The 24575-nt window shown below is 34.5% G+C and overlaps 1 protein-coding gene across 2 annotated transcripts in view; it reads right to left on the bottom strand.

Annotated features, from left to right (window-relative positions):
* The window catches only part of LOC150097753 (neurexin 1-like), a 353871-nt gene that overhangs the window by 230329 nt on the left and 98967 nt on the right, over window positions 1-24575 (bottom strand). For both annotated transcript variants that reach the window (XM_090407704.1, XM_090407706.1), the window contains exon 2: window positions 4304-5175. In XM_090407704.1, coding sequence (XP_090263830.1) covers window positions 4304-5078 — 775 coding nt within the window. In that variant the 5' untranslated portion in view covers window positions 5079-5175. The remainder of the gene's footprint in view (window positions 1-4303; window positions 5176-24575) is intronic.

The raw sequence follows: 24575 nt of genomic DNA, 5'->3' as shown, positions 1-24575 counted from the left end.
CTTCATTCAATCGACAAAGAATGATAAATCGAAAAAATATTTCATTGCGTCACTTTTCGTATTTTATAAAATCTTATTCTAAAATTAGAATTTTTCTCGTAAAATTTGAAAATTCATCAAAGCTACTTACATTTTCATTCTATTTAAGGAGGAACAAAAAATTTCCCAGCAATATATATAAAGTATTAATGAAACATAACCTCTGCCATTAAAAAAAAATAGGTTCTAGTGAGGATCAGTGACAGTAACAACATAAAAAATTCTTGGGGTCAGAGGTAAGAGAGCTTTTATCGAAATCAGAAGCTTACATCACTCACCTCTGGACACATACCATGTAGAGGTTTGGCGAAATGCTGTTGCTACACTTGCCGAGCATTTGATCCGGTGTAGTAGCGAGGCCTGCTGAGCAAATTGCCATTCTTTGGTTACTTTGTACTCTCTGTAATTGAATAGCCAGCTCTCTCTCTCTCTCTCTCTCTCTAGTCTATCATTGCTCCTCATGGAAGCTGTTCCATTCTTCGGACTTCCCTCCAATTTAGAAATACCTGAGGGCTATGAAACACCACTTATCTTCATTTTTTGATACATAAATAAGACCTTCTCTGGCTGACTAATAACTGTATATAGTTTTGTTGTTGTATATATATAGTATTTCCTTCCTTCTAGTCGTTTGACAAACCTCGCAGTAGTGTCCAAACATCCGACGTCCAAGAACTTCTGCAATCAGTGTTTTAAACACAGATTATCCATTCTTATGGAAGATGGAAGTATTATATGGCTGCAATTTTTTTAAAATAAATTTTACGTATCGGACTAATTTTTTTATTCGGATTTTATTTTGTGTGTTACTCAATCCTTTACATGTTGACAGAATGAAATACGTCTATTAAGATATATATATATATGATAATAAATTCTTCTTTTAGTAGATACCTCTGTCACAAACCAGATAAATTATCTAAACATTTTTTATTATTATTATTTAGAAGTTTAAATAAGGAATATTTCAAGAAACTGCATGTGCCATGTATAGACTTCCGTAGAACCAACATCCTCATCGTACCCCAACTATATAGACGCAAGAAGAAATAGAGAAGCAAGAAAATAAAGCTTGTTAGAAGTTTCAAAAATACATCCAAGCCAAACTTTTTCCTCAACGATTAATGAAGAACGGCTACTAATATTATTTATTGAATTAAGATAGATTAACGTGCAGGGTGTAATTCTGACGCGCTGAACAAAAAACCAACCAAACAACAACAACAAAAAAAAGCTGGCAAATTATCTATTATGCATAGAATACTATGAATCTAACCGCTTTCCTTCGTCTTATCCGATCATGAGGCGAACAACTTTTAATTACATATTTTAAAAAAAATGTTGAAAAAAAATAGGGATAAACGCAATTAAATTATGTAATACAAATAACAAAATTGTAAATAATAAAACAGAATGCTCTGTTTAGTATTCTGTTTTATTTGTCTCATCTCTTTAGACGATTTCCAAAATGTAAATATTTTTTAAATGTTTTTCAATTTTTTTCCGGATATTATTTTCGGAATATTTTCAAGTTTTTTTGCCAATATTATTTTTATTATATTTCAGATATTTTATTCAAATACTGATCTGATATCACTCTTATAAAAAAAGTTTTTTTTCTTAATTATATGTTTTTATGGTATTATACCCTTTGTGAAGTACTGTGTGTATCTTTTTGAAACTCAGGGTCTACCCTGAGTGTCGAGTCTTCAAAATTCGAGTCATCAGAATTCAAGGAGAACCGGCCTACCAGTCCGGAACAGGGAGGGTTGGGCGCCGTAGGAGTCATGGGGCGAAGTCCCCTAGTGTATATATAAAACTATGTTCAGAAAAAAATAATAATAATTCCAACAGTAATACAACGTTGCCTTATGCTCATTTCGACACTGCATCAAAAGAACAACAGGATTGTATTTCTGTGTATTTTGTATCTCAACTAGTTAGTAAGATTTGAATTCAACTTTTTAATTAATTATTCTTTCCTTTTAATGTCTCCAAACTCTAAAAAAAACTACAAAGTAGTTTCCCTTCTTTGGCTTAAAGTTTGACACCATCAATGAGTTCAATGACTCGTCACCCGAGGGCGCCCTATACTATACAATCCACCATTTCCATACTACATCACCTACTATCCACTAACACACTACATAATTCACTTTTTTACGCTACGCCATCTACCGCTCATTCAGGAAAAACGTATTTTTTACATAATATGGTAAGTATTTATAACTGTAATGTATCGGTATTTTAAAATATAAATAATAAATAACAGATCACTCCTAATTAATTACTAGATCTCTACTAGTTCCTTAATTAATCACATAAAAATAATTTTTCTCAGTAGTATGTCGACATACAGACTCCGATATACTTCTTGTTTTAACCCTTCCTTTATTTTTCACCTAAGCTGGTTTTGCGTAGTATTTTGTGTTGTGTTTTACTTTCCTTTGTTGTCGCTGAATGATTTTAATACAGAAAAAAAAAAACACTTACCATGATTTAAAATAAATGAAGATTTGTCTTTGTTTATACAACCCAATCCATATTTAAGTAAATATTTCGGCCAATTCCTGATTTAGAGGAAGCAGGATTAGTAGTAACATTTTCTGATGAATAGTAATAATAGTTAGTGGTAACATTTCCATACAAATGATATTTGGATGAAAGAAAAATAAAACATTAAAATTAAATGCGCCGCATGCGATATCTCGTGTAAAATAAAAAAAATAGAAAGTAAGAAAAGAAAAGAAGATAGATAAACAGAAGAGAAAAAAAAAGAAAGGTGAAATAAAAAAATAAAAAAAAAACACTGCAAAAAGGTAAACTCTGGCGATTTTATGAAGTAAAAACTAAATAGTAGTTTCCGCTCTTTAGGCGTAGCTAAAACACAGAGAACATCCGACTTCATAAAAGTCCTCTTGATTGAATCTACTATCACCATAGAGATCGTTGTACTATAGTCCAATTAAATCATTTTAATTAATTAAGTGACTTCTCCAGATGAAGATCCAAGAGAATCTTTATTTCAAAAAAATCAGATAAGAGTGCGTAATGTTAAGAGCGAAGATGCTCAATTGTGTGATTAATGCAAGCTCATCTCTGCTACATCAAAAGTGTGTCAAGCTGTAGTATTTGATGGGCAGCGCACAAATGCGCAGTTTAGAGAGAACCATACAAGAAATGCACTCGTACATTCAAATGACCTGTAGTTTGAGATGAGTTTGCCTTCATGTTTACGAAGATTCAGGGCAGTTTTAGATATGTTGTCGCTTTCTTAAATTTCTACAAATCTTACATAAAATGAATTGTTTATATACCTGTTCTAATTGTTTCCAATCCCATTGGACTACTGGAGAACATCTCCACTTTTATACCAACAGTCTGTGGATTCGAATTCCTCCTTGGGCAAAGATGCTTGTGGAAGTGGTACATGATTTTCGTTGCCACATGAGAGACTATTAAATGCTTATTGGAGGCCAAAAGTGGCTTAAAAAGTTTCAAATATTTGGTCACTATAGCAAGAAAACTGAGTTATACAATCCAATGCAATAATAATTGAATCCTTTTATGAGTGGGATGACATGAAGACATTTTCCATTTATTTTCTTTTTTCCACTTTAGGAAGTTATTGTTTGTTTATTACAGGGGATTCCGATGATAATGGGATCTCAAGACTTGAAAAGATTACATTTTAATCTGTAAAATGTAAATCCTAAGATATTAATTAATTCTATGGGACTAAAAATCCAGATGGTTATAGATTAAACACAATATATTACATTTAAGATCCAGTGAACTTCTATTATATTCAGCTTTCATTTTGGACTCGGAATATGCAAAGTTTACGTAGAAAACAATGCAATCTCATTCAATCAAATTCAATTCAATCCACAAAAAACAGCATTATTTGGAACAGTCCATATTTTACGACGCTACCTGATAGACTATTCTTAGATTCTCGGGTAGAATCTGAATTGTTCTGTATCACCAGTCAAATTTTTGTTTATATGATATCTTCTTGTGACTGTGTATCAATTATGTGAATAAAATAATAATAATTAATAAATAACAGTTAAGAGATGCCAAGATAAGGGGTTAGTTCGTAATGTAAGATGATTTTGTGATGCTGCCCTATCAATATCTAATGAGGACGACATCGAAATAATACCATTCTAAAGTATTAACGGAATAAACAAAATAGTCATTTATACTGAATCAAGCTCTACTAAAAAGAATGACATTTATGAAAGAAAATAGAACCAACCTTTTTCACAAGAATTTCCTTCGTAATCAGTACCTCTGCAGTCACAGATGGCTCCCGTGTCCGTGCTAATACATATTCCACCATGTTGACATGGATCCTGGTGTTCACAGATGTCTAGCTGATTGGAGCGAACACCTTGATATTCTATCATCTCCTGACGTCGTGGCAATGAATCGTCGCTGGAGTACACTAAGTTACGGATCCCACCCTTGTAGCGTGGCTCGAAGAACACAGGAGGAAGGGCAAGCATGGTTAACTTTGAGCTGTACCAAGAGGGCAGTCCCCCCACATACACTTCACTGTTGGTGGAATGGTTGCCGAACTGGAAGTCTCCTCCTGGGGACAACCTCCTCTGACTTTCGTCGTCCACCTGCAACACCGTCTCCTCCGCATTCCGAATTATTTCTACGCGGTGCCATTGACTATCGTGAAGGTTGCGACCTACAGTTAGTATGGACGTACCTCCGCCGAGGTTAAAGCGGAGTCGGAGCACCCCTTCAACGAGTTTGAGTTCGAAGAAATCATAAGTGCCGCCATCATCTGTGTAAAGGAGAAGACCATTGGGTTCCTCAGTTTGGAACTCAAGTGTCATAGTCCCGTTGAGTCCCGTAAACCATTTTTTGAACTGGGCGTAAGAGGTAGGAGATCCCTCTAATACAAAGGCAACCGCTTGCCACTGACTAATCACAGTTACGAACACAAGATAGCCCTGTAGCCAGCGACAGGCTGATGTCACCCCTGCCTCCCCCATCCCTGTCCACGGCAACACCACCATGCACCACAAGTCACGTCTTCTTCAAGTCGTAGACGTCTTTTAAGTCAACATCCACGGATTCTTCCATCTCCGAGGTCCCGGCAGCATATTGCAAATCCTGAAAAAAATAGAAAAAATAAGTTCTATAGATTTTTGTCAGTGGGGAGAAAGAAGGACGTTAAAATAATGATTTTAGTATCAAATTTTTACTAATGCAAATATTTAAATCGATCACATTATGGAAATCAGCTGGATAAAAGATGTTGGGGATGGACTCTCAGCATCCCCATCCTCATCTTCTATCCTTGCATGCAATTTAACGAGCCATCCAAAACAGAGAGAAAAAATAAGGATACAGTTCCCTGACAGCTGTTTCCGCTTTCTTTCTGAATATTATTGACGTTTCTCTTGTTTCTTGAGGAGTGACCGACCACTCATCCTTTTTTGTTATTATTATTTTTTTTTTTTTACCGTCATGACTCACCGTTAAAGCCTTTGTAAACAGATCTTCTCTGGAAGCATTACCCAGCGTCCCCTGTCTGGAAATGTGTCTCCATTATCTGTGTCTCTGCCCATACATGCTTCACTTTTTTTTTTCTTTGCTATTCGTGAATGTCATATTTCATACGTTACCAACTAAAGCCTGCTGTCACGTCTGTTCGGGTTTGGCGGACGACTCTTATACGGCAGTTTGTTTGATGTGTTTTATTCCTGCGAGCCCTATAGAATATTTTATCTTCTCTGCATGTACTTTGGTGTGCGTGAGTGTACAGATGGAGAGAAACAGCTAAGAAAAGAAGACGACATGATAGAAAGAGTAAACTTAGAGAAATATGGAGGGAATTAGATTAGGGAGAAAAAAGATAAAAGAAAAAAAGGAAAGATATAATAGATGGGAAAGAAAATAAAGCATCAGTGAAAATTACTGTCAGTTAATACTCCATCAAAATAAACGTACATGAAATTTCTGTTCGTTAAATCATTTAGGCTTAGTAATTTTGAGAGATTCAGTTTTGTCCTGGCAGATGTCGCTTCGTACACATCGCGGATATTGCTATGATATCATTTAAAAAAAATTACAAATTTTCTGTTGTCATAATCCATTAATATTAGAACCAATTTGCATACAAAAATTGGTAGTCTTTTATCAGATTTGTATCTAGCAGATATGTAGATATTGAACTTTTTTTGTGTTATTAAAGTTCTTTTATTTGTCTGCATCGTTCTGTCTGACAGAGTTTGGTGAAAGATTACTGAATCCTATATTGAGATTTGCAGAACTGCTAATTTTGATATAAATAGGACAAATTTTAAATTCAAAATTATGGGAAACGATAACAGACAAATTTTTCATAGAAGAATGGATCAGAAAATCATGAAACTAACTTTTATGATATTTTTCTCGAAAATACGTAGCATCTATTATATTTGCTTTACTATCTTGAGATAGTAAAGCAAATTTTGTCAACATCATCGATGTTTGTCGAGACATGGCAATTTGGGTTGAAACAGTTTGTTTTAATCACAAAATGTAAAAAAAAAAAAATCAGCTAACCCCTTTTTATTCCCGAGGCCGTTATAGCCCTATCTAACTTTTGGAGACTGAGTGGGCAGTTCAATCTCCACTGGAACCCAATCATAGATAGCTGGCCCAAGGCTATCATTAATTAAGCGGCACGCACTAAAGAGAGACGGTTCAACAAGTGTCGCCATCTCGTGGTCCATAACCCTAACACTCGTATTTTTAATGTCTAAAATAATGTGCGTTCTACGGTCGATTTTCTTGAGTTTACGGGACGAAAAACCCGCTTGCCCGTGCCAGAGATCGACTAACTCGAGAACCGGTCGAAAAAAGGCTTAGAAAAATTTCTTCTAGTTGCCGACTAGATTCGAAACCAAGAAGTCTTCCTTCGTGCGGTCAAGCGCCGTGGTATGCAAATGCCACATTCACTGAGCTACACAGGCTCTCACAAAATGTATCATTTATCAAAACGTTTCCAATGATAAAAAGTATAACCATTGATAGGATAGTATTCAATGAAATTTGCGAACTACAATCGCAACTCAAATTTCCAAGGAGAATTGAGTATTGATTTCCAATGTATAATTTTTATTCATAAAAATGTTTATGAATTTTTATAAAAATTTATAATGACACATTGGAAATCATTAAATTCTATCCTTGGTTGGATGGAATTTAATTAAATTTACTAATTAATGATCTCTACTAAACTCTGCCAAGTGATCTCAATTTTGATTTTAGTAGCAAAATCAAGCCGGTAGGGGGAAAAAAACTATTACAAATGACAATAAATCTTCTTCTTCCTAACATGGATTTTAGGTCAGGTGGCCTGTTCCGGTCTCATGCCATCTCTTTCTTGGTCTTCCGATTCTTCTTTTTCCACTTATTTTGTATCTGTATAATATTTTTGGTAGTCTGCTGTTGTCCATTCGATTTAAATGTTCTAACCATTTTTGTTTATACTGTTCTTATGTGTAAAATTCCTTCATTTGTTGTATGGTCCCACTTGGTATATCCAGCTGTTTTTCCGAGAAATTTCATTTCTGCTGTTTGAATTTGTTTTTCATTTTTCCTTTTTATGGTCCATGTTTCGCTTCCGTATAGTACAGTTGATTTTGATAGGACATTATACAGTCTGATTCTAGTGTGTTTTTGTACTAGGGATGGCTTAAATATATTATTTATTATACCATTTACTTTGACAAAGTTTGATATTTTAGTTTTAAATATTTGGTTTTTTTTAATTTTAAACATATGAACTAAAAAATAGACGCTTTTCTTAGACCCAGTATTGAACGCATATTTCTTGAGCTTCACTTCGTATAATTATTTCAACTGAAGACTGTGCCTATTCATCGCTTACGTTTCCGTTTCCCATAATAGATCCTGCAGGCTTTCATCTGAAATGAGTTTGCCATCACCCTTCGTATACAATTGCGTGGAGCGTGGTGTCTACCACCATTCAACGCTGGACACATTACCCGAATACTTTGACATCCAAACAAAAGTTAACTCATTTGCTTCTCTTTTTTTTTTTTTTTTGGTTTTAATTACATACACAAATGGTTAATCATCTTACCTAACCTTCTCAGCTTCTATCACGAGATGTCAGCTATTATCTTTTATGCATCTTAAGCACCTTAGATTTCCCTTTCGTTCCATCCTTTTCTATTTTAATTAGGTCTGAGAAATTAAAGTATCTCTTAATCTCTGAGGCATGTGATTATTGAAAAAGTAGAGATCTAATTGCAGAAAGGATTGCCTGGAACAAATCCATGAAATGAGTATCGTTCACGAAGAAGCAGGCGGCCCAGATAGTCGACAGAATTAAAGAACTAACTCCGAAGGTTTTTCTTCTTCTTTTCATTTTCTTTAGGTCTTTACTGGTAATTAAATTAACGGAAAGCAGGTTCACGTAATTAACTGAAGTAAAGGAACAAGCGGTAATTTCTATGAGAAAACAACAAAATACATTTAAAAATCTATGGAGTTTAAGTAACGTTTGAAACAAAGGGATAAGCCAAATAAGTTTTTCAGACCAGATAACGAGATTTAATATGAAAATAGAAAAAAAACATTTAATACGATTTGTACATGAGATAGGAAAAAACCAACAAATCGTTTAAAATATTGTGTAATGAGAAATAAAAGGCCTAGGAAAGCAGACACCTATGATAGGGAATAGAGCGTTAGTTTTCGTGAGAATAATTACTCTTGAAACACGCACATATACACACATACGTACCATAAACCTGTTGGATGAAAAAGCAAGTAACTATCTTAACCGACAAGTTGACAGAGCAAGTTTTTCACCTTTCTTCGAGTTAGTTACAAAACACATTTTTGCAATTAATTCACGAAGTCCAAAAAATTAATTTTTTCTATTTTTCTGTTCATCACTATTTATGCATTATCCTATCCTTCTCATCCGTCTAGAACGGGTTGGGTCCCCACCTAATGAGGGGTTACTGGCGTATTAATGCAGCCTATACGCCACTCCTCTGCTGCATACCCTAAGGGCGATAATCATGACTGTATCCGTGTGTGTTCACAGGGCCGGTTTGCCTGCTTGCGGGATGAAAAACTCCATATAAACTGGGGGGAGGGGGGGGGACCCATAGCCTGGCTGAGGAAGATCCTTAAGCTCCTCACGTCGACGGAAATCGGACCTACATCCCTAATACACTCAGCGACCAAAAATATCAGACACATCATTGCTTTCCGGTAAATGGAATTTGCCAGTAACGCGCGACAATAACACGTGACAGACATTGGCTATAGTTAGGTAGCTTCCCGGAGACAGCTTTGAATTCAAGTGTGTGTATACATGATGCTGGTCGGAGTGGTCAGGTGGATAGAACTACTGTCATCAACCTATAGATGGTGGATTCAAATCTCTTTGCGGATGAATATTTATAAATGACTTTAGGTGGCAGATGATTTTCACCTGCCGCTGTGAAACAACATATTGCTTATTAGAATCCTAAAAGTGGCTTAAATAATGTACTTTGTTTGTTATCTAGGTAGGATGGGGGAACTAGGTTATGCAATCCCTTAGTCCACTTAAGGTACATATATGGAGACCTAACTGGACATCGTTAGCGATAAAATACATTCATTCACGTTAATCACCTACCCTGTATATTATGGACTCGCAAATAGAATTTCTCTCTCACTAGTATTGGGTTGGTTTTAAAAAATGTCACTCACGAAAAGCTGTAGCCCCAATCGTACGTTAATTCCACGATGCGTATCAAACGTGATACTTTTCTCCAAGCACTCCTGAATTAAGTAAGCAAAGTAGTAGTCTCACACCTGACGATAAAAATCATCTACTGTTTAAAGCCTTTCCCAAGCATCTATGACATAGTCGGAGGATTTGAACGCACAATCAGTAGGTTGGAAACAAGAGCCGCAGCAACTGACCACCCAGTGTATATAGCTTGACCTACCCAATGGCAGAGAAAATGCACAAAAACAAATTCTCAATCAGCTCTAAGCTACTCTCGACTTGTTGAAACTAATTATGATATCATAATCTTCACGCACTGTTATCAGATGAAACTTTTGACAGCATTCAGCTTATTCCCATTGTTGATAAACGTTAGGCTAAACTTATTTCTAGATTTTCATCTTTTCTTACCCTTTCTCCTCTCTTTATTTATCTATCCTTTCTGTGATTCATCCAACCCGCTTTCGTAATCTGTACATCGCATTTATCTGTCATTCGCTTTAAGCGCTTCAATATTTCATGTTCGGCCACGAGCAGTTTTGTCCCAGAAGAGTTAGTGAAAAGTTCATCTGTTTTCTTCTGCTTGAGGCTTAAGACATCTAACATTTATTTTTAAATAGAAATTTTCTATTGAGAATTCTAATTAAACATATTTTTAAATATAAAAAAGCATGGTAAGAGAAATACTAAGGGTAAATTTTTGAAATATTTTGGTATTTTTCTGTAAAATTTGGTTTTTTACATAGACACCAAAATAATTTATGCATATATTTTTAAATAATGGTAGAAGATCAATAACATCCTGCTTATTGTCATTTATAAGTTAATGTTTTGTAATTTTTGTGGTTTTGTGTGTGTATGTTTTGTTATTTTGTTGCTGTTTGTTTCTTTGCAATCCTTGTGTTATTTTCAGTAAAGGCAGAGGAGTGTTTACATCAATCTAATTAAGTACTATGCAGTGAAAGAAGTCAAGTATTCAGAAAATGATCAAATAGGATTCATCATTTGACATTTGTCTAGTGTGGTAGAGAAGTTATCCTGAACAAACCCGGGCATCAAAGGCTAACGTGATCGAGTGAGGTTTTATTCTTTTACCCTATTATAATCATACTGTAACTCTCCACCCCTGGTGATGCCCTTTTAATATTACAATGGACTTGAACCCACAAAAATTATTGTAATTTGAGTTTTTAAAAATGTGGTTAGGGTTGAATGAAATCCGTTTATTTAGATTAGTTCTCTGGTATTTAGACATTTTAATTTTTACTTCAGCTCGAATTTCTAAATTAAATATCCCTTGCGAGCATGCACGCATGCGTTATTAGTTTAAGCAGAGTGAATATAAATCATCCGGAAACGGTATACATTTAAGCATGCGTCGAGGACTTGTACAAAAAAATCAACTTCATATATTATGTTTAATTTTTAATATTTCCTCTGGTCTGTTTACAAAAACTTCCGGGAACCAAGCATTTGATCTTAGTCTCGTGTGGACCAACATGCAGATCCCGCTCAGCAAAAGGAACAGTGGTGAATTAAAAAGACTTGAAGTTTCACAAATGAAATCATGTCCACATTTCTTTTGATAATTTCTCTTGAGAGTCAAAGAAAAATGAAAAGTCAGACTTCTCGTTGTGGGTTAGAATACTGTTTATCATATACTTTCCTTGTGTCTGTCAACTCGGTTTTTCATGAAGGAAGTTACGAATTAAATTCACAAACAGGAGGATTGCAAAGGGAATAAACTAGGAATTTTAAATGGACCTGGAGAATATCTTTAATTTTAGGGAAGAAAGAGCGGTACTTTCATGATTGGGAATAAAAACGGAAGGACGTTCAGATATCCAACTAATATCTGGACATAGATGTTCAGATATTAGTATCAACTAATATCTGAACATAGATGTTCAGATATTAGTATCAACTAATATCTGAATAGTATCAACTAATATCTGAACATAGATGTTCAGATATTAGTATCAGCTAATATCTGAATAGTATCAACTAATATCTGAACATAGATGTTCAGATATTAGTTGATACTAATATTAGATAGGATTCATCATTTGACATTTGTCTAGTGTGGTAGAGAAGTTATCCTGAACAAACCCGGGCATCAAAGGCTAACGTGATCAAGTGAGGTTTTATTCTTTTACCCTATTATAATCACACTGTAACTCTCCACCCCTGGTGATACTAATATTGTTCAGATATTAGTATCAACTAATATCTGAATAGTATCAACTAATATCTGAACATAGATGTTCAGATATTAGTATCAACTAATATCTGAATAGTATCAACTAATATCTGAACATAGATGTTCAGATATTAGTATCAGCTAATATCCGAATAGTATCAACTAATATCTGAACATAGATGTTCAGATATTAGTTGATACTAATATTAGATAGGATTCATCATTTGACATTTGTCTAGTGTGGTAGAGAAGTTATCCTGAACAAACCCGGGCATCAAAGGATAACGTGATCAAGTGAGGTTTTATTCTTTTACCCTATTATAATCACACTGTAACTCTCCACCCCTGGTGATACTAATATTGTTCAGATATTAGTATCAACTAATATCTGAATATAGATGTTCAGATATTAGTATCAACTAATATCTGAATAGTATCAACTAATATCTGAACATAGATGTTCAGATATTAGTATCAGCTAATATCCGAATAGTATCAACTAATATCTGAACATAGATGTTCAGATATTAGTTGATACTAATATTAGATAGGATTCATCATTTGACATTTGTCTAGTGTGGTAGAGAAGTTATCCTGAACAAACCCGGGCATCAAAGGCTAACGTGATCAAGTGAGGTTTTATTCTTTTACCCTATTATAATCACACTGTAACTCTCCACCCCTGGTGATACTAATATTGTTCAGATATTAGTATCAACTAATATCTGAATAGTATCAACTAATATCTGAACATAGATGTTCAGATATTAGTATCAACTAATATCTGAATAGTATCAACTAATATCTGAACATAGATGTTCAGATATTAGTATCAGCTAATATCTGAATAGTATTAACTAATATCTGAACATAGATGTTCAGATATTAGTTGATACTAATATTAGATAGGATTCATCATTTGACATTTGTCTAGTGTGGTAGAGAAGTTATCCTGAACAAACCCGGGCATTAAAGGCTAACGTGATCAAGTGAGGTTTTATTCTTTTACCCTATTATAATCACACTGTAACTCTCCACCCCTGGTGATACTAATATTGTTCAGATATTAGTATCAACTAATATCTGAATAGTATCAACTAATATCTGAACATAGATGTTCAGATATTAGTATCAACTAATATTGAATAGTATCAACTAATATCTGAATAGTATCAACTAATATCTGAACATAGATGTTCAGATATTAGTATCAACTAATATCTGAACATAGATGTTCAGATATTAGTATCAACTAATATTGAATAGTATCAACTAATATCTGAACATAGATGTTCAGATATTAGTATCAACTAATATTGAATATTATCAACTAATATCTGAACATCGATGTTCAGATATTAGTTGGATTATCTGAACAGCTAAGCGGTCAAAGCTAGATAAGAACTCCCTGTGCCTATCAAGTAAGAACCCGTGCAATGTGTTGGCTGGGGGCCAGGTGGGGGAGTAGAACTGTTCTTTCATAAAAATCGAACGGTTGTTTGTAATTACAAGGTTGGAATATGATGTCGGTTATTTGTGGTTTCTTACAAACCGGTTACTATTTTGTTGATTGACTTTATGTTATTATTTCCCTTATAGTGCCGATCTTATCTGTCAGATATTCTCAAAATCGTTTTATTCAAAAAAAAAAAATTATAATAATCTGTACTATTGGTACAGATTATTCCTTATAATAGCTCATACTTTGCGGCTTTATTTTTATGTGAATTCCAACGAGAACGATTGTAAATCCATAGTGTATTAGTATCGTGGATGGGCAGTTTTCTCTTTCAACCACGTTCTTTATGAATTTATTCAATATGAAAGAAAACGCAGCGATAATTTTTATGCGTTTTTCATTGAAAATCAGGAATTTAGTGGCACTGCCGAAGAAATGTCCAATCATGTGTGCTGTTGAATAGAAAGCAATCATCTTTTGAATTAGAAACCCCCCTTTTAGCATGCTAAGGAGGCCGCATGCTTCGTTCCTCCTTCCAATTTCCTTCAAGTAAAGAATTTTAGTTATTCCCCCTTCTGGATAAATTATACATGCGATCAGTTTGATATTCTTGAAAAAAAAATGAATTAAAAAAACTAAGCGATTCTGAATAATTTATTTCACTGTGAAATTTTTAAAAAAACACGTGAAAATGCTATATTACATGCGTAATATTTAAGCAAATTTTATATTTATACACCAGACTTAAAATATAATGTTTCCCAATTGATTGCGTCAATCGGGAAACATTATATTTGGGGATGAGTAGTTTCCTGAGGGAAGAGGGTTGCGTTTTTCATATAAAACACTTTTTAAATGATATATGACAAAATATTTTTCAAGTCCTTTCCTTGATGGAGTAAGTTTAGTTCTCATACAGAATCATAGAATTTAAACTCAGAACCTCGGCATTATACGTTTGTTCTAAACACTTCCAACGTATTTCTAAAATTAAAATTCACCGACCATTATCAACATACTTGCATCAGAAACACGTACAGCAACTACAAAAATTAAACAAATGAATTTAAACCATTGAAATGAAAATATTAGGAACAACTGAAGTTGTAACAATATCAAAACAAAATCTCGGGACTCAGAAATCAGGAAAAAAAATGTAAAATACAGCCATTAAATGAGTGGATCCAAAAACAAAAATAAAAAGGAGAAAATCAGATGGACAAAGTATAGAACTGGATATGGGGATGGTCTTGAAAATAGCAAACTACAAGACAACTAGGTTTAATAGCGAAAGATGAAAAAATTCGCCTACAATATAACAGAGTAGGTAGACTCTGCACCAGTACTTTATATTATTTATAAAAATGCATACTCTTAATTAATTTAACTGTTTACTTGTATTTATTCTAGAGGTGAGGTTGAAATTTATAAAATATTTTATGGAGGTACCAAGTGTGAAAGTTTGAGAATCCAATTTATAGCAGAGAGAAAGATGTTGATACATAAAATACTTTAAAATTAGAAGCTAACTTCCGTACTGTGTAAGGACTAAACTATACTCATTTGTTGGCAAAAAAAAAAACTTTCCTGCACCGAGAGTATTTCTTATTAAAACCAATGTTTTAATCCGATTTCTCCGCTGAATTTTAATGAGCACTACCACACACTACTTCTTTATGACTCTATTTTTATCATCATGTTGGGGTAGTTATTGTAGAACATTCTTCCACCTTCTGAAGCTCGGCACGACCTATATTTCATCAATCAGTAATCCGCACCTCGTACCAAGAAGACTTTTAGCGCAGTAATTTAATACGAACGAGATGTAGCCACTGTAATAAAGGCATAAAAGCAATACGAAACAATTTCCTCAGTTGGAGCATTAAAGAAAAAAAAAACAGTAAAAAATCGATGGTGTAGAATAAACCGCACGAAATCAATCAATGAAGCACTGGAAGAGACAGGAAATGCGGGAAAGAAAGAAAAAAAATACTCATAAAAACTTAAAAGGAACCTGAACAGAACTCCAAATATGAGATATTCAAATTTGCTTCGAAAGGAAGACATAACGAACCATAAGGAGCTTTTTGACGGTTAATAAATAGACGTGAGGAATGCACCAAAACTAGATGGGGGAAGAAGATGGCAAGATAGTGGTTCGACCTTCGGTAATTAGGGCCGACATCCAGGAAGAGAGATAAGATGGGAACGCAACACAGAGTTCCCATGAACCTTTACTTTGACAACGGAATTCCGGGCGATACCCTTTCGCTCCTGTTGGATGAAAACGCTTGCAACAACAGATAACTACATCCCCGATGTGTCGGAGTGACTTGCTGCAGTTTGGACAAGGCGGACAATGAACGCAGAGAAAAATCGTCAAGTAAATGACACAACTGCCAAAATTGTGTGGACGAAGTCACTTTTTTTCAGTCCACTCAGCGTTGCCTTCCAGCACGACTTTCCCTCCCTCCCCTACACTATGACCCTCCTACCCCTGACAATATCTGTCACTACTGCTCTCTCCGCTATTAATCTCTGTCACCGTTTCGCCAAACGCGGAAATAAGGTTATGGACGTGTTATGGGCTACGGACGTTAACGGATGGCGCATCTTGGGATTGGTCTTGGGCTCCTTCGTCGGTAGGAGGGGAAATCTGGGATGGGGGGAACGGAAAAGTGAATGTGGCGGGAAAATGAGAAATGACAGCGATATCTTTTGACAAATGGACACGCGCGAGACGCTGAGGGATTAGGTAGCTCTTGCCTATTTCTTTAGACTCCCCCCACATACACACTCCACTCGTACGCCTCCCTGAAACTCCCTTCAATATTTAGGAGTGGGGGAGAAAAGCAGAGTTGTTATACTGGTCTAGAAGGAACACCTCTGTCACAGAGGATGAATTTATGGCATATGGAGTTTAATGGGCCTTACTCAAGGAGATTTGGGTTTAGCTAGAAAAATTCCGATTTTAAAGTAGGTGAGATGAAAAGTCTGTGAGAAGACGAAAAAAAGAAGTCAGAGAAAGAAAAGAAAATAGTAAAACTTTGAGGCTTAGAGGCGGTAATAAAATTCATAAAAAATAACGGATATTTAGAAAAGTGAGAATTTTCCAGTGAATGCTTTGAAACCCTATAATACGTTAACACTATGAGCCGATCAAGGGATGGATAAGCTGAATCTGTTATGGAAACTAAAACATGGGTTTAGTCTACTTTTATGTTACTTCATTGAGCATATTGTGATATGGACTAAAACCACTACCTGCTTATTGAGGGCCTAAAGGGAATTGAATGTTCCATGTTTGGTTCTCTTGGATAGTGGAAACCAGATTATTCAGCTTTAGTGCACCCACCCATCCATAATATTAATTCACAAGAAAATTGAGTCACAGAGGACAATGAAAATCCATACGGTCGAATTTTGAACCGCAGATAAACCACTGTTTATCTGTGGAAAGGGAAAAAACAACTTGACTCACCCCGCCAACATAGTCAGAGTGTTCTTTAAAGAGCCTCTGTAGTTCTAGTGTATATCGGTGACCTTTGGTTAGAAAGACTTGAATTCCAATCTCGTCTAGAACGCAAAAAATCTTTATAAGAGCTTTTCACCTGGAGAAGAGTTAGCAAGTCACATATGGAGGTGGAAGGTTTTCTCTTCCAGAAACTCAGGTTTTTCACCCCGCTAAACAGACAAATCAGCCAAAAGTACACACAATTGATAGACATAGCAGACTATGAAGATGAGATTAACTATCCTATCAGAGCATCAATTACATTACAAAACCAAGTTTTTTCTATATTTTATTTCAGTGCTGTTAAAAATACTCAAAGTATTAATGAGTATTCCTTTTTTAACGTGGTATCTAAACTTTTCCCGAAATTTCTTTGGACTAAATACTGAAATTAATTTAATCAACACTGTATACTTTAAAAATATTTTATTCGGAAAATTATATTACCTGCAATAATGCCAGTCACTTGCAAGCAAACGCTGAACTTATTTTGTTATTGTAACTCCCTATATTTCATTGAAAATGTGTAAACGTCAAGGTCTGAGAAGACAAGAGATTGGTTGCAATTATTTAGTTAATTATTTGCATAGTAATTGCTGCGGATAAGGTACTCTGGACCTGTCGCATACAGAAATGGAAGTGTTTTTCCTCACAAAAATTCGTTTTTTTTTTTTTTCATCCTTCGAGGTAGGTAAACCGATCTGAAGTTGCCTCTGCCATAGTTCCAAATAATCAACTCAACCCATAGATTAGTGTTCTGCTCGACGCACGCACCACCTGCATGATTATGAAATCATTGCCTCGATAGCAAATTGCAATCGAGGTAGCATTCGCCCTATGGCTTCTTGATTCGAACCCTAAGACGCTCGAAGGATAGTTGAAGTAAACTAAAGTCAACAGAGCTTATGCGGAGATGGTAATTTTTTTTTCTTTTTCCAGCAGAAAACATTGTTTTTTCTTCCTGAAAACAGACAAACCATCCGGAGAACACACTCGCCAGTTAAGCTACAGGTATAAATACTGCCTTCACAGTTGCTTTGGTCGTAATTTTAATCAAATCAAAAACAAAATAGTTCGGTTTTGTTTGAAACAACGATCCAAAGCAGTAATTGTATCCAAATAATTAAGGCCACGAAGCTAGGGTGTTGTCTGCAAAATCGGTTTTCAGAAAAGGAAAAACCTTACTATCTCCTTATGTGTCAAGCTGACTGAGCTTCACTTGAAATGCCCCTCGATATTAACTGAACAAATACGGTGGCTCAGCAAGATACATTTAATTATTAAATTACCACAGTTTAGCTAGAGATCAGCATGCATTATTTATTATTTAAAAAAAAGTTCTTCATTGAGTATCATTAAAAATATTTTAACGAACTATGTTTTACTGTTTCCGTATTATTTTGATACTATTTTCCAAAATGAGTGTGTGGTTTAAAAATAACATTCCTTTAACTCCAAATATTATTCAAAGATTAATTAAACATTTATTTAATAAAACTGAATTTAAATGTTGTTTCCATTGAACCATGGGAAGAATCTCTAATAATTATACCGTGGTGTTGACGCATCTATGATCTATTCAAGAATGAGGGTGGGGATTGTGGCAGCTTGTTTGTTGCACATCAAAGGCAACCCTCAGAAGTTAACTAATGCGCCCTTACAAGTCGATAACACTAAACGCCACTATTGGCGAAACCAGATAGCGTTTTTTCGTCTTCCTCGATTCTCTCTCTATGCTATATCGGTAAAGAACAGACCAAAAGTAAACACACTCGAGTACATTAGCTATTACTGCCTTAAAACCTGGGACGATGTAGGCATTTCTAGAGTAATACATCCGTATCGGGAAATGCTAGAGTGGTGATTTATAGAACATACGGGTAATGGGATTTTCGCATCCGGGTGTTTTGAAAACATCAAGGTGAGGAAGGAACACGGTGATGTACTCTTGCTATAAACACACTTCTCGTTTTTTTTTTTTTTTTTTTTTTTTTCTTCTCTCTTTCTTACTAGCGTCTTTTCGTTCTGGTGTTTCTTTCCATAATCTCATCTCAAAATAATTTTGCATACCCTTTACGAGTTGAGTGAGCTTTTAATGGTGTTTTCGAAAGGCTAAGTAACTTTATCTTGTGCATCTTTTGTTTTTCTCACGTACGTTCAGCCTGGTATTTTAAAAAGCATTATATTAGGATGTAACCAACAGGTATGCAAAGAACGTGAAAACACAATCTCATTTCTCGAGGTCTGCTTTTCATATACTAGCTCGTTTTAGAGATTTCTGAATCCGGTGAATAATAATTCAGCTTGTTTAAAAGTGTAAATAATTTTTGTTGTTACACAATTTCCATAGCATGCAATTCTACAAAAGTAATCAGATCATTTGAAATTCACTTGGAATGGAAATATAATAAGCAGATAAAATTAGAGATTTTATTTTTCAGTCTGTTTTTTTAATAATAGTGATAGTTTTTAAAATACCGTTTTTTATCTTATATAAAAAGCATACTAGAGTTAATTTAGATTACATGAAATTGACTTGACTTGGTTGTTGTTTTCGCGTGGGGTTTCTCCCAATTTTCCTCAACTTAGAATTAGCCGAGCCATTGAGGGATTTAAATATTTAAGTATATTTAAGTATATATTTTATGACTATAGAGCTGTGTGTGTTCACGGGCCGGTTTGTCTGTTCTTAAGGACGAAAAAACCCAACTTTCCAGGTGGAAAACCCTCTACCGCTGTGTGAGACCGGCTAACTCACCTTTAGTAGAAAGATAAAGGTTTCTTACGTCATGGACGCGAATCGAACCCAGGTCTTTCCGACCAAAGGGCTTCGTCCATACCGACTGCTCTGCGGTGGCTCTAATTGACTATGTGGGAACCTGATAAGCATAAAAACTATTAGATTTGTAGGTGTCTTTGCTAGTTTCTATTTTTTAATGATTTTTTTTTCAAACCTCATTTTGTAAATAGAATGTACATAAGACTGAATTTATTAAATTTTTCAAGATGTTATGAAAAAGTATGTTCTCATGCTCGAAGAAATCAATTCCTTCTGTAATAAATAAATATACAAGGTATATGCCTGTTTGATTCTAATAATTAGCAACAGTAAGATTTTTTATCCTTAAACTTGGGTTTACAACCCTGTAATTCAGAAAACAATCTACTTTAGAACATAATATTTCACACAATAATAGCATTTAACATTAGGAACACGAGAAAACGGAACTTGTCGAGAGAAATTAATTTTATTGTCGACAAATCTTGGAGAACGGGTCTTCAGATTTCCAAAAGTTAGGGCAAAGAAGAATTACATTTGTTTACTTGGGGAAATGAAAAGAGTCAGAAGACTGTATATACTACACTTCAATGGAGTTCAACTCTTATTTCAAAATAAGGAATAAATATGCTGCTGTTTTTATTTATTTATTTTTGCATTTACGCACAGTATTGCAGCTAAGCCCCTTCATTTATTTTAATTTGAAATTTTGTCGAAGTGTCTTCTCCAAATGTGTATTTCTCAAAAATAATTTTGAGAAAATTTTAAGAAAGGTAAATTTTTTTTAACTTCATTAAATAAGGAAAACATCAAGGATGTTAGAATCGATAGAACAACTGTCGCAACTACTAAATAAAGGTAATGTATTTTCTCCAGCTAAGTGTTGTTTGCTGAAGAAAACAGCTTTTGTTGTCACAAAAGATATTAAATTTTGTTGTTATGACATGGCCATCAAGAATAATAGCTTTCGTCTCTAATTTATTAGATTAAAATCATTATAATATGAGGAATTATGTTAAAGTTCAGTATATATATATATATAATCCATAAAAACATATTTAGATTTATCCGTTTTAGACATCATGATCTGGAATTTCTCAGACATTTCACCTGCGAAATATCCATTATACTTGACATACGTCTAGAACAAAATGCACGTAGCTATAATTTTACTCTATGGAGGGTTCTTAAAATATGATCAAGGTGATGGCCAGGCGCACTTCATAATATCTCGAAGAGTACATAATTCCTAATGGCCTGTCACTTTTATGGATCTCATATAATACATATGCAGCGAACGTGTACGTTTGCAGGCCGATGTGGATTTAAAATTTGCATTCTGTTTTTTTTTTTTAATTAATGCTAAACCAACCCGCGAAAGCCTGTAAACATTTTCTACTTGAGTATTATTAGTGCGAGTGATATAAGAAAACTATAATAGGACAGTCTTGTTCTAAGGGCATTGCATTTTCAAACATTGCTGGCTTTCAATAAGTAGGGTGATCGTGTCACACCGGACAATAAAATTCATCTCCTACCTAAAAATATGATTCGAACTTATGTAAATCAAGTGGATATTAGATCCAGCATTATTTCCAAGCCGAATGCAGAAACTAGAAAAGTTTCGTACGAAATTTGACCTCATAGGAGAACATGAATATGGACGCTTGGGCAGCGATCATGTTCTCCCATAAGGCTAGGGCAACTCGTAAATGTCAGCGAATCTAATCCCGTAAGCTTTCTGGTCAACAGGAAAATTGCAGTACATAATTGACATGAAAAACGTTGTATTTACATTTAAGTTGTTCTTCCAAAAATCCGCTCGCTAGTAAGCCATTCAAAGCCTCATCATCATAATCTGAAATATCCTGGCGTATATAAGATATGGTATGATTGTAATATCCCTTATTTTGGTCAAACAAATAAATCTATTGAATTACGTATGGAGGAACACAAGACAGACATCTCTTACAAAAGAACACATGCCAGGGCCTTGTCTACTCATGTTCTTTTCTCGAACAATCCTGATGATGAACACCAGGGTCATTCACTCTGCTGGGATAGATCCGAAAACATCTTTCGTTGCCATGATGAGTTTGAAAGAAAAATTGTGGAGTCCAGAGAAATCATCCTTAATCGTGAACATTTAAATAACAATTTAAGCTACAACATCCCTGATAGCCACTCTGCTGTGGTTCAGTACTGGCGTTCACGAGTCTGCAAGCACGCACTCAACAAACAATGCCACGTTTGAAAGAACAACTTAAATGTAAATACAACGTTTTTTGTGTCAATTATGTACTATAATTTTCCTGTGCTTCTCAGTTTTAAACTTCAGTGTTTTTATTGCTGTTTCCTATTTTTAGAAGACACCTGAAGAAGGCTGTCAAAAGCCGAAACTAGAAGTGTTTTATATCATTAAAGCCTTACAATTATTCTCGGTTTTAATCATTAAATCTCTTTATAAAAATGTATCAAAACAAACAATTAAGTTTGCGCCTGAAACGAAGTTCAAGTCTGAAGATGGTACAACACCAGGGCAACTCATTGTAAAGGTGGGTAAAGATCTGATCACTATTCTTAGTATTTTCCCATAATGTAAAGCACATCTTTATTACATATATTTATTACATTTATTACACACAAATTTATTATTATATATATATATATATATATATATATATATATATATATATATATATATATATATATATATATATATATATATATATATATATATATATATATATATGCGGTATCTTTAATATACTTGGTATCGTTAATATATATATTGAAGATACCAAATTATTTTAAATATAAACCTGGTTTTTTACTCCATTTCCCAAGTAAGCAGGCAGACAAGTCAGTCAAGTTTGCGCCTGCAAGTGTTGCAAGTCTAGCTTACCCTGCACGTAGTGCAAGTCCAAGGCAACTCGTGGTAAAGGTAGATTAAGCTCTGATCACTATTCTTAATATTTACCCTTAATGCAAAGCACATCTCCTGGAGGAGATGTATGATGCTATGTATTAAAGGCAAGGGGCCACTACCCAGACCGGTTTCGACCTTTATTGAGGTCTCGTTAGTGGGAGCCAGGCTAGAAATACAAAGTTTTAAATAATACAGAGCTTATCTTGCACTACTTGCAGGGTCAGCTAGACTTGCAACACTTGCAGGCGCAAACTTGACTGACTTGTCTGCTTGCATACTTGGGAAATGGAGTAAATAAAACCAGGTTTATATTTAAAATAGCTTGGTATCTTTAATTTAACATATATTATACCCAAGGTAAAAAACTTTCTACACACACACACACACACACACACACATATATATATATATATATATATATATATATAGATATATATATATATATATATATATATAGATAGATATATATATATATATATATAGATAGATAGATAGATATATATATAGATAGATATATATATATATATAGCAGGGATTATAAAAGTATCTTGCTTTCACCCTTATAGACAGTAACGTTCTGCGTATTGTTGTTTTGAAAAGTATATAATATAATTTTTTGTACAAGATCATTAAAAAATGAAACAAAATTTGAGCTATAATATCATTAAGAAAATATCAAAAAGCTCCATATGTTTTCTCTGGTGCATGATTTCGATACTCCTTTTCATATTTATAGCCTTTCGTGAATGAGAATGAAATGTTAAATCCACATGTAGGATTAACCACACAGTCTTGGTTGTAGAGTGAAATATTATTCACTTGGCTAACTAACTGGGGGGGGGGGACAAATCCTTTTCTCTTAAAACAGGCGCCTCAAAAATTTGGCAACAGTTTTAGATTAATGACGAGAACTGCAGTTCCATACATAATCCAAATCGGAATACGAATCTGAACGGTTTAGTATTAGTAGACCTCGAGGCAATAGTTCGAATCTCTCTAATGCACATATCTTATTAATTTTATAATTATTTCCTTTTGAATTTCTGTTCTTCATAATCATCAGTAATACTCATAAGCTTTTGCATCTCAACATCTGCCAAGTATCCTTGGCTTTCGTAACCATAATTTTTAAATAGATTGTCTCGTGCCTGTTGAATACATGTTATCCGTAAATTGCGTATGTTCTTCTGATCAGTTTGCATGTTTTGGGGAATGAAAACCTCTTCCATTCCCGTATAAGAAAGTCTAACTCACCTTCAGCTGAAAAGTCTGTCCTTGTGAAAGTTCGCGTCCTAGACGAGATTGGAATTTAGGATTTTCTAAGCGATAGGCATCTTCAGGATGATACGAACTCTTTTTGAATTTCTATTCTGGACTACGTTAAATAATAGTTTTAAAAACTATAAATAAAATTAACCCTGTGGTAGTAATCTGCTTTAGGTTTACAAACACATGTCGATGATGATAGCCACTTAAAATTAGGGGAATATAAGAATAAAAACCGGTCCAAAATAAGCATTTTTTTTTTATGTTTGATGTAGTTTGTAATAAATCAATAACAAATTTATGTGAGAAAGGCTCAGAAATGGCACAACAATACATTGATCGCAATTCACAGTTACAGAATGCAAATATTTGCTGTTCATACACACTTAACTATGCCAAAATCACCCTGCACTTAAGCACGTTTGCAACATCCATCTCTCTCTCTCTCTCTCTCTCTCGCTTTGCTAACATAAACGAAGCTAGTACTTAACAACCGACTGCATTCGAAATGCAAGTACCGCGTTAAACTACGAAACACGTTCAGCATATTATCACATCCACCATCAAATTTTCATCAGCTGCTACTGGTCATCTTGCCAACCGTGTTGAAACGGAAC

This window comes from Typopeltis vanoorti, chromosome 17 (assembly GCF_054136105.1).
Source record: "Typopeltis vanoorti isolate ZY-2024b chromosome 17, IOZ_Tvanoo_1.0, whole genome shotgun sequence".
In the NCBI taxonomy this organism is placed as follows: Eukaryota; Metazoa; Arthropoda; class Arachnida; order Uropygi; family Thelyphonidae; genus Typopeltis; species Typopeltis vanoorti.
The sequence above is the reverse complement of the archived record's forward strand: the minus strand, read 5'-3'. Positions and strand labels throughout refer to the sequence as shown.